At 37.3% G+C, this 10532-nt stretch overlaps 1 protein-coding gene across 15 annotated transcripts in view; it reads right to left on the bottom strand.

Annotated features, from left to right (window-relative positions):
- RBM12B (RNA binding motif protein 12B) overlaps positions 1-10532 on the bottom strand; it is a 29210-nt gene that overhangs the window by 18482 nt on the left and 196 nt on the right. For 3 of the 15 annotated variants that reach the window (XR_008292743.1, XR_008292744.1, XR_008292746.1), the window contains exon 1: positions 7236-10529. The exons of 1 other annotated variant lie outside the window; for it this stretch is intronic. Coding sequence is in view for 6 of the 14 variants with exons in the window: in XM_015072180.3 (XP_014927666.3) it covers positions 3641-6622 (2982 nt within the window). In the remaining 8 variants the exon portion in view is untranslated. Of the gene's footprint in view, positions 1-3025; positions 10530-10532 lie in introns of those variants that run through there. 11 more of the 15 variants (XM_053208474.1, XM_027064237.2, XR_008292748.1 and 8 more) reach the window with 9 other exon arrangements.

Raw genomic sequence — 10532 nt, 5'->3', positions numbered from 1 at the left:
TCTATAAAATTAAAACAGTGCCTGATATACAAAGCAATCAGCAAATAGTTCTGATATAAAATGTATGCTCTGCCTACTTTAAAGAAATCTTCTAAAGACAAAAGGATTACTATACATAATACTTTCAGCAATGTAAAATTAAGTTTCTTTTAGACCGGACTTAGGTTGGCAAACTATTTCTTAAAGGGCTAGGCAGTAAATACTTTATAATCTGTGGGCTGAGAAACAAAATTAAGGCTATTACATAGATAGTTCTATAATCATTTAAACCACCTTTAAAAATGTAAAAACCTTTCAGCTTCCTAATTAAAAAAAAAAAAAAAAAATAGGTAACTGGACCAGTTACTTAGCCTATAAGCCTCCATATATCTCCAAAACAGTTTAAGTTTTTTAGGGTTATGGAGAATAAATCACATAGTTAATTCATAATTATAAGCCAAATATATAGTACCTAGTACAACTCCTTAAGTAATAGCTAACACTTAATACAAAAAGATGGAGGTGATGGGGGTCACTGCTTAATAGGTGATCTATGGACCAAGAGCTACTGCTCTTGAGAATATCCTTAGTAACTGATAAAAAATAAACTCTTAATGATTCTTAACTATCTCCTGGTTTATGGGATCAAGTTTACTTTCTAGATGGTAACTATATTTTTCAGATACCTTCTGACAAAAAATGTTTGGTTTTAAGATAGTTAACATGTTGCTAGGTATTAAACTAGAGAACCAGTATGCTCCTAGTGTACCTGATATGTCTGGGAACAGGAGAAAGAAGTGGCTGAAACAGTTGACCCCCGAACTATACCAGGGTCAAGAGTGCTGATCCCTGCACAGTTTAAATCCATTAACTTTTGATTCCCTTAAAACTTAGCAGCCTCTTGCTTATCAGTAACCTCCTGTTGATCAGAAGCCTTACCAATAACAGTTGATCAACACATTCTGTATCTGTATTATACACTGTATTCTTACAATAAAGTCAGCTAGAGAAAAAGTATCAACAAAACCATAAAAATATTTAGTGTTATACTGTATCTATCAAAACAATCCTACCTATAAGTGCACACTTGCAGTTCAAACCCTGGTTGTTCAAAGTCAACCACATTGATGGGTCTATGAGAATTGAGTGCAGTATTCTCTTTTATGTTTTTGAAATTGGTGTGCTGTTTGACGGTCCATCATGGAAAATGCCCTGATTTGTTACATTTGCCAATTTCCATTGCAAAAATACTACCATGGCCAATTTAACATAACCGCCGACAGCAGAGCTGGGAAAATGTGCAAAAATGGTTCCCAACCAGTAGGAGCCAATTTTCTCTACTTTTTTATTTTTAAAAGTTAAAAAATTTATTAAACTAAATGGTAATGAGTAAATTATATCAATTCATTAATTTTACAATCATAATACAAAGCTTCTGTTTACTATTGTTGACCTCTTGTCTACTATCACCTCACACCCCCGCCCATTTGAGAAGCAGTTCCACATTACATGATATTTCACTTTTAGGCTTCATCTTGGCTCTTACTGATATGTATTTAGGAAGTGTTTTAAAGTCTTCTATACATTCCTCAAGAAGACTGATCAAATGAACCATCTATATAATCTCTGAGCATTTAAAAATAGTCATTTCTTATTTTGTTTTTTGTTCATTGTGTTTAGTTTGCACATTTATCATTCCCCTGGCTATTTGTAAGCTTACTAGTTTAAACAGCCATATTGATGTGCTTTTTCAAACCAAATTTACCAGTTTATTCATTCTACTAGCAAGTAAGATATTCACAATAATTAAAAACACAGAAACTTCAGTTGGCCTCTCAAGTTTCTTAAATCACTGAAGATTAATCCAAAATAGTGGCAAATGGCTAAATACTGACAAAGTATTCTACCTCTGCAAAATCTTATTATTAAATTACTAAGCTACCATACATAAATTCAAATTATATTCTTATTTGCTCAATATGGGAACCTGTGAATCACAGAATTGAGGAAAATTAACCTGGCTTTATGTAAACTATATAAAAGGCCAACCAAAATCAAATCCTATTTGATAAAATGAACAATTTTAAATTAGAAGTCAATTTATGATATTATTATCCAAGAAAAGCCCTGGATAGATATATAAAAACTTTTAAAGTTATTTTGTCTTTTATGAACAATGAGCATAGTAATTTTGGTTTTTTAATGCCACTTTAAAGCAACAATGGAGAGAAAGAAAATATCATTTACTCTAAAGTATTTTTAGCACAATCTTACCAAAATGAAAAGTACCATTTAACAAAAGTTAGTAGGCAAAAGTGTTAAGAGCATGAACTGGAGTCCAAGGTCTGTCTGGGTTGAACCTGGCTCCATGATTTACTAGCTATGACTTTAGGCAAGTTACTTAACCTCTAAACTTCATTATCTCACTTGTGAAATAGACATAAGTAATACACCATACTTCTTAAGGTAATATTTAAATTGAGATTGAGATTATGCATGTAAAGCACTTTCACTGCCTAGCACACAGTAGGTGCCCAATAAATGTTAGCCACTATTATGGGTATAATAAAATCAAATGCAGTGTTTGTAAAACATCTACACTAAATATCAAAGTAGTAAAAATGCAATCTCACAAAAATCTGATTATATTTAGTTATTGAGTCTTTGGATACAAAGTCTTATAATTTAAAAATGAGAACCTAGTAAAAAAAAAAAAAAAAAGAAAAAAAAAAGTTCAATGAATCATCACTAAATTCTTCCCAGAACAAACTACATCCATTTATCAGATTCTTCCCAGCATAAGCCTAAATGTCCGCTTGTACCTATAATTACTTTTTTCTTTTAAGTATTTGGAGTTAATCTTACCAGTTTGGTTGATGAGATATGGAAAACACCATAAAGGTACACAGCACTCTATGCTATTATAGGCTATTTGGTCCATCCTATCATAAATATGGTCTAAGATAGCTGTTGAAAACTTCACAGAAGAAGCTGTAATCCTTTTTTCTTTTTATACAAATACAAGTAAAGTTAATTAGCTGGTCTATTCAGTTGCAAATTTTTTTATTTTTATAAAACTTTGCAAAGTTATTATGAACATGGAAACTTCAAGAATCCCCTAAGCTTTTTACACAAGTAAACTTCAAGTTCACAGTCTGTCCATTTTGAACTATTTATAATTAATGGGAGACTTAACACAGTAATATCTCAGACAAAGAAGAGGGCATTAATTCTGTAGGCAGTTAGCAATGCAAATGCTAAACCTGAACAATAGTCACTGACCATTTCCTTATACAGTGTAAAAGATGTAGACTACAGACCAGAAACAAAAGTGAATATAAAACTTATCTTCCCCAAATACAGGTCTACTTTATACAAATCTTGAGGTTTACCCATGACATCAACAAAAACTAATGCACTCAGGGAATTTTCTCCCCAACTGTCCAAGAAAGGGGGCATATATAATTTTAAATTAGAAAAAGTGAATGGTAATTTGCAAGCAAAAGAAAACCAGATTCACATTCTAATATTTACATTTGTTCTATTCACAAGTCAAAATGTTTCTTTTCATTAGATAATTAAAAATAAACACTTAAAAAAAACAAATGCATTTTACTGCATCAATACTGTGGGGAGGTAATTCTGAATTTAGGAATGCTCTCTAGAGCAACATTAATTTAACTTTGCGTGGGCCAACCGGCCTATCACTTAGGTCTTTAATAGCAGCCATAGCTTCATTATAGTTTATCATAGCAACAATGGCTTCCCCTGTAGGTAACCCTTGCTCATTATACTGTATTGAAACTGAATCAGGTATGATTCTATAACCATGGAAAAAGTCTAGAATTTCGTTAACATTAGCTTTAAATGGAAGATTCATTATCTTAATAGGTGTTAGTCTACCTGAACTACAATTTAATTTTGGGTCAGGCATAAATCTCCCCTCAGGAAAACTTCCCATACTGCGCTTTCCAAAATCAAACTTGCCACCTTCTGGGCGACCAAAATTCACAAAAGGTCGATGACTTCTAAAGTCATCGGGTGGACTCCTAAACTCCTCACCAGGAGGTCTAAAACTGTCAGGAAGTCTAGGGTCCTCCTCTGGAGGTTTCCTGAGGTCTTCCTCCGGGAGCCGCCTGAAGTCCTCATCAGAAGGGCATCTAAAATCTTCCTCCTGGGGGCTCCTGAAGTCCTCATCAGGAGGATGCCTCAAGTCTTCATCGGGAGGGCCTCTGAAATCTTCATCCGGTGGGTGCCTGAAATCCTCCTCTCGGGGGCGCCTTAAATGTTCCTGGGGTGGCCGGCGGAAGTGCTCCTGGGGTGGGCGGCGGAAGTGCTCCTGGGGTGGCCGGCGAAAGTGCTCCTGAGGCGGTCGCCTGAAATGTTCTGGGGGCGGCCGCCTGAAGTGCTCCGGGGCCGGACGCCTGAGATGCTCCGGGGCCGGCCGCCTGAAGTGTTCCTGGGGCGGCCGCCTGAAATCTTCTTCGGGAGAATGCCTGAAATCCTCCTCGGGAGAACGCCTGAAATCCTCCTCCGGAGGTCGCCTGAAGTCCTCCTCGGGAAGTCGCCTGAAGTCCTCCTCAGGTGGTCGTCTCCACTCCCCTTGGGGAAGCCGTCTAAAGTCATCCTCAGGAGGCCGCCTCCAATCCTCCTCAAGAGGCCGCCTGAAGTCTCCCTCCGGGGGCCTCCTCCAATCCTCCTCCGGGAGCCGCCTCCAGTCCTCCTCGAGGGGTCGCCTGAAATCCTCCTTGGAAGGCCGCCTGAAATCCTCCTCCGGTGCCCGCCTCCACTCCTCCTCTCTGGGGTACCTGAAGTCCTCCTCCCGAGGGTATCTGAAGTCCTCCTCCCAAGGACGCCTGAAATCCTCCTCAAGAGGCCGCCTGAAATCCTCAAGAGGCCGCCTGAAGTGTTCCTCCCGAGGGCGCCTGAAGTCTTCTGGGGAGCGCCTGAAGTCCTCTGGGGAGCGCCTAAAATCTTCTGGAAGGCTCCTATCAAGCTGTCGGAAATCCCCCTGGGTTTGCTTGAAATTGTCCAGTTGCCTCAAGTCCTCCTGCTGATGCCTGAAGTTTTCAGAAGGACCAACTGAGTACATTGGTGGATCACTGGAGTCAAAAGAATGGGAATGGTCATCTCTATCACGTGACTGTGAATGGTCTTGCACTCTCTCACTGGACATCAAGGAAAAATTTACATCAAACTCCTGCATTTGTGCCTCAGATATAAGTCTTAACAATACCTCTGTCCCCAAGAATCTCCGTCGGTTTAAACGTTCGGCTTTCATGGCTTGTTCTTCTGATTTGAATTTCACCAATGCTTCTCCCAGACCAACTCCTTTGTCATCATAAAGTAAGTAAATGTCATCCTCTGCAAGAGAAAAGTCTGCAAAGAACTTTTGCACTTCAACTTTTGTAACATCAAAAGGAAAATTTCTTATATATATACACAGTTTCTGGCCAGGGTAGCCTTCTTGAGAGTATTTTTGTGAAATATGTCCAAGCCTCTCTTTTTCTATGGACACTGGTCTTTTCTTTTCATAACATTCAATGAACTTCAGCATTTGTTTTCTAGAAACAGGATCAATATGAACAGGACGATACTGTAAAACAGTCTTATGTAGACCCAGAGCAGTGTTATAGTCTTTCAGAGTTTTGAACATTACAAAGGCATATCTTGTTCTTCTTTCATCTTTATATAAAAACCTAATCTGTTCATTAGTCAGATCAGTATCTCTAAAGAAATTTCTTAAATCTCTTTTGTTAATACTCAGGGACAGATTTTTTAAGTGAACATAAAACCCGAGAGGAGAACGAGAACGTGTTCTTCTGGGAGATTTTGAATGAGATCGTTTTCGAAAATGTCTATCATTAATTCCTCTTGGTGGAGAATGTTCTTCAATTCTCATAGGAATGTCAACCTCCTTAATTGCATTACCACCAAACTCAATCCACTGTTGTTCTGAGCCTTGCATTACTTCTATAAATCTTGAACCCATAAAACTTCTATGACATTTAAGACCTCCTGAAGCATCAATACATGAAGCAAATTTTACTATGGCATCACCATTATTTCGGCCATCGTGATGTTTTAAGAAAATTACGCCATCCACACACAAACCAGAAAAAAAGACACGTACATCATCTTCATTTACTAAGTAAGGCAAACCTCGGAGAAACAAGTAAGGATTCTCTGCCTTCAATGGCCTTGTCTTTCTTGGCCTTAAATCACCATGTCCTGTACCATTAGTATGAAACCCAGCATCTTGATTAATTGGAGAGCCATATCCAGAATTACTTGCTTCTTCTTTAATAGCCTCAACAAAGTTAGATAAGCTGCCAGCCCCTGATGCCCCAGATCCCGGTCGCTCTCTTCCTATGCGATCAGTTCTTTTCATTTCTATAGTCTTCTGCATTTCTGCCTTACTACTAAGAAAGAGCTCTACAGATGAATCCTTGATAAACCCTCCTGAACGACTTATGGCACGTCTTGCATCTTCATCTGTTGCAAAAATAATAAAAGCCTCCCCAACTTCCCCTCCAATTATATGCACTCCTCCATCAGGAATAGTCAATCCCGTGAAGAAGTGACGAATATCCACAGGCCCCGCAATAAAAGGAAGCCCCAGTAAACGGATGACTACAGCCATGCTGAGCTCAAACCACAGCAATAATGACCTGCAGACAAAAAGGTACACATAATAGCAAGTCTTATTTGTGAAGTACCTTATCCCAAACTAAACTTAATAATTACTTAGTTCCTACCTTCTTCAGCATTTATAAATGAAAACAGGGTATGAGTTCACAAAAAATATTGACAGTATCTAATTTCTTAGAAAAAGAATAAACCTTCTCCCATCTAAACATAAAAATAAACCAACTACTTCGGAGAAATATTTCATATCACCTATCCTATGTAGTATGAAGATCAAAAATATCAAATCTTCTTTGTAAATCTGCCAAGCACTGCTTCACAACAAGACCAAAAACTATTTTCAGACTCACTTAGAAACAGATCTTCTGCTGAAACATGTGAGAGAGCTTTGTGGATTAAAGAACGTTACCAACCATGATAAGTTTTACATATGAGAAAAGCCATCTATGGTCAGAATATAATTTCTGCTCATAATAATAAACTGTCTGCCACTAGTGCATCACTGACCAAAGGTAAAGTACAGAAACCATGTGTGCCTACATGTACTATTCTACTTTACATTTTTTTGTCAAGTTTCTGTGAATAGCCTTAAGCTCTGGATATCTTACCTTTTTAAAATTTCTTGGAGACCTGTTAATTCTGTAAAAGCAACTTAACTGTGGAAAGAAAATGAAATATAATTAATCCTTGGACCCTGTAATTGATCTTAAACACGCCAGATTAGGATATTCCCTTCAGAATTACCTATTAAAAGTGAAGCAAAATACGGAACCACAACTATGGACATTACAAAATGGTCTTCTTTGTTCCAAGGGGAAATTAATCATCCTTCAGCAAAAACGAAGTACAAATTCCAAGCAGACATCTGCAAATTATTTAAAAACAAAAATCTTCTGGAAATTAAATAGCTCCTTGATTGGAAGTGGCAAGAGCAAAGGGGTGATGAAAGTGTTATACATTTTGATTAGAGTGTTGGTTACATGGGAGTATAAACTTATCAAATGAATACTATCCTTAAAGTCTGTGCATTTCACTGTATATAAATTTTACATCCACTTAAAAAAAAAAAAAAAGACAAGTGTTCTACAAGTAAAAGGACAATTTAAACACATCAAAAGTTCCCAAAAAAACTTCTGTCACTTCCACTCATGAGAAAACCAAACACCTAGCTCCTTATGTCCAACTGTCTTGCAGTTTTCCTCCCTTTTAAAATATAAGACCAAATCAAACTAATAAGGCAACCATTCAAAATGATACAATAAATGAACAAAATACTAATGTTTTGAATTCAAAAACCAATTTTTTAAGTAATAAATTCAAACCAATGGCTACCCATTTGAATACAAATTTTAAGTTATACACATATAGCTCACACTTCCAAACATGGAATTAAATTTCCTGATTCTAATATAATTAAGGCAAACACTAAAATACCCATAAAATAAAAAATCTCTGCTACTAATCCTTATCTTAAACTCCTAAAACAATTACTACTAAATTCATCCTAAGCCAAACAGAAAATGTTCAAATAAGAATCTTATTATGTTAACAAGTTTATTCCATTTTAAGCTGTCCTGCACTAAGAAAACCCAAATGACAATAAAGAAAATAAAAACACATTTATTTAGAATGTTTAGGGATTATCAGTATTAACTGCTGAGAACTCTTATTTCCTTAAGGCAATTTATATCTAATATTTTCAGAGATACTCAAAGTTACAACATTTAATGTATTCTTATCAAATAAGAGTTGCTAAATTAATAATTATACATTTATGTTTTTAATGTGCAAAGAAATGTTGCTTTAATTCAGTACTTACACTTAAGTACCACTCTTCCACAAAGTGTGGTTGGAAGACATATTCTTTGAGGTCTGCAAGGCTTATTTTCCTTTGGAAAGGGTCCACTGATTACTTTTTAAACTACAAGCTCAACTAACAAGGTATCAAGAAATTACTGGCCATATTCTACATCTGAATTATCAATGCCAAATTGATACTTAAAATATTGACTATTAATACTATTAAAATATTTACAAAGTACACGGGCGCGGGCAGGGGGTATATAGGAAATCGCTGCATCCTCTGCTCAATATTGCTGTAAACCTAAAAAAACTGCCCTAAAAAAATCGTTTATGAAAAATCCACAGTACCAAAAATAAAAATGAGTACAAACCTGGTTCCTTCAACAAACCAATATCCACACCAACGTTTAAAAAACTATATAAATGGCTTCTGTACTAGTTGTCCACATTAAAGTTCCAAGATTCCTTCCTATACAAATTAACTTTGCTCCAAAGCAAGTAAGATACATGCCATTTTGTCTATCCTCAACTTTTTAAAAAACTTAAAAAGGGATATGCCCTGAGAACATAAATATATCTACAAGCTACGTAGGGACGTTTCAAGGAATAACATATCAAATTCAAAAAATTTCTAGTTTATCCTCAGCTTAAAAACAATATTTGAACTAAATAGTTCCAGGAGTACAAATCTCATGAATTCCAATCCAAGCAGACAAGATAAAATATTTTGTCTAATTTGCCACATATAACTAACAATTAACTTTTTTCCCTTTTAGCTGGTAGGGTAACGTACCATTTTATCCCTCAACAATGACACACCTAGGAGGCCATCTGTAAGAGACCAGTTCTCAAAATGAGCACTTTTCCTATGGTTCCCATAGGTCATTTCCTTAAGCAAATTCACCAGAAATTCTACTCTTAGAACATAACACAAAAATAGAAACACACAAAATACCCTAAAGTACACTGCACTTAGAATTGTTTCTACTTATGAATGTAACAGAAGTATTTTTGCGACTGTGTTGATTTAAAGACAGTGATGTTAGAACTTCTAACCTATGAAAAGATGAAGTGAGTCCTGAAAAGCTTGAAATTAAGAAGTTCATTTTAAGTAATTTTGATTTTATCCAGGATTCATCACACTTGATCACCATTACTAAACAATACGAAATGTGCATCTTCTAATCAAGCCTGATAGGGAAACGAGACTAAATTTAAATAGGTATTATCTCAGATCCATCTGATTTTAACTAGAGAGTAACAAGTCATTCTCCAGATACGGTGGGGGGAAATGACTATTCCTTAAAACCCAAAGTTATGATGAAATTCTAAATGCATGAGTTTCCCTTGCAGAAAATAATCTAGCCCGGTCCACAATTATTCTTTATGAAGATCTGCCTTTTATCCTTTTATAATGTAGATGGTTAAAATAAAAACCAAAGGCATGACGACAGAGCCATAGTCGTTAATAGGAACTGTAAATGAAGACGAATCCACAGGGCACAGGATTTCCCATAACATCCATCATCCTCAAATGGGGATCATCCGAAGGAATCGCTTCTATAGCCCAAAGCCTTTGTCCAGACTCCCAAGGGTTAGAGCTTCCTTCTTTTGCGCCAGGCCAAAGTTGCTACGTGGGATCCGATGCTGTCGCCAGACCTTCAGCCAAAATCAGCCTTCAAATTAACCTGGACCGCCCAACCTCCGTGCCTTTCCGTTACGCCGTCCCAAGGGCAAACATTCCACCCTAACTCGCCACAGGGTGAACTGCCCCATACCTAACTCAAACACTTTGGCCACTCTCACGCCTAACGAGCCGGGCCTTCAGCGCTTTTCTGCCACCACTGACTACGATGACATAGCAAAGAAAAAAAATACCTATGAAATCCTTCGAGATCTTCACTCTCAGGAAAACTGGGAAGCGCACACACAACACCACATGGAGGCTGACGGGAGAGTCGGTGTTTAGCAAGGAAGGAGGGTGCCCTAACGGCAGAAGCTACGCTAGCTCCTGGCGCGGCCGCCGGCCCCGCCTTTCCCCGTTCTTCCGTCCCCGTCGCCAACCCCTCCCCACCCCCGACGCCCCAAGGGTAACTGCTTCG

The sequence above is a fragment of the Acinonyx jubatus genome, chromosome F2 (assembly GCF_027475565.1).
Source record: "Acinonyx jubatus isolate Ajub_Pintada_27869175 chromosome F2, VMU_Ajub_asm_v1.0, whole genome shotgun sequence".
Lineage (NCBI taxonomy): Eukaryota > Metazoa > Chordata > Mammalia > Carnivora > Felidae > Acinonyx > Acinonyx jubatus.
The sequence above is the reverse complement of the archived record's forward strand: the minus strand, read 5'-3'. Positions and strand labels throughout refer to the sequence as shown.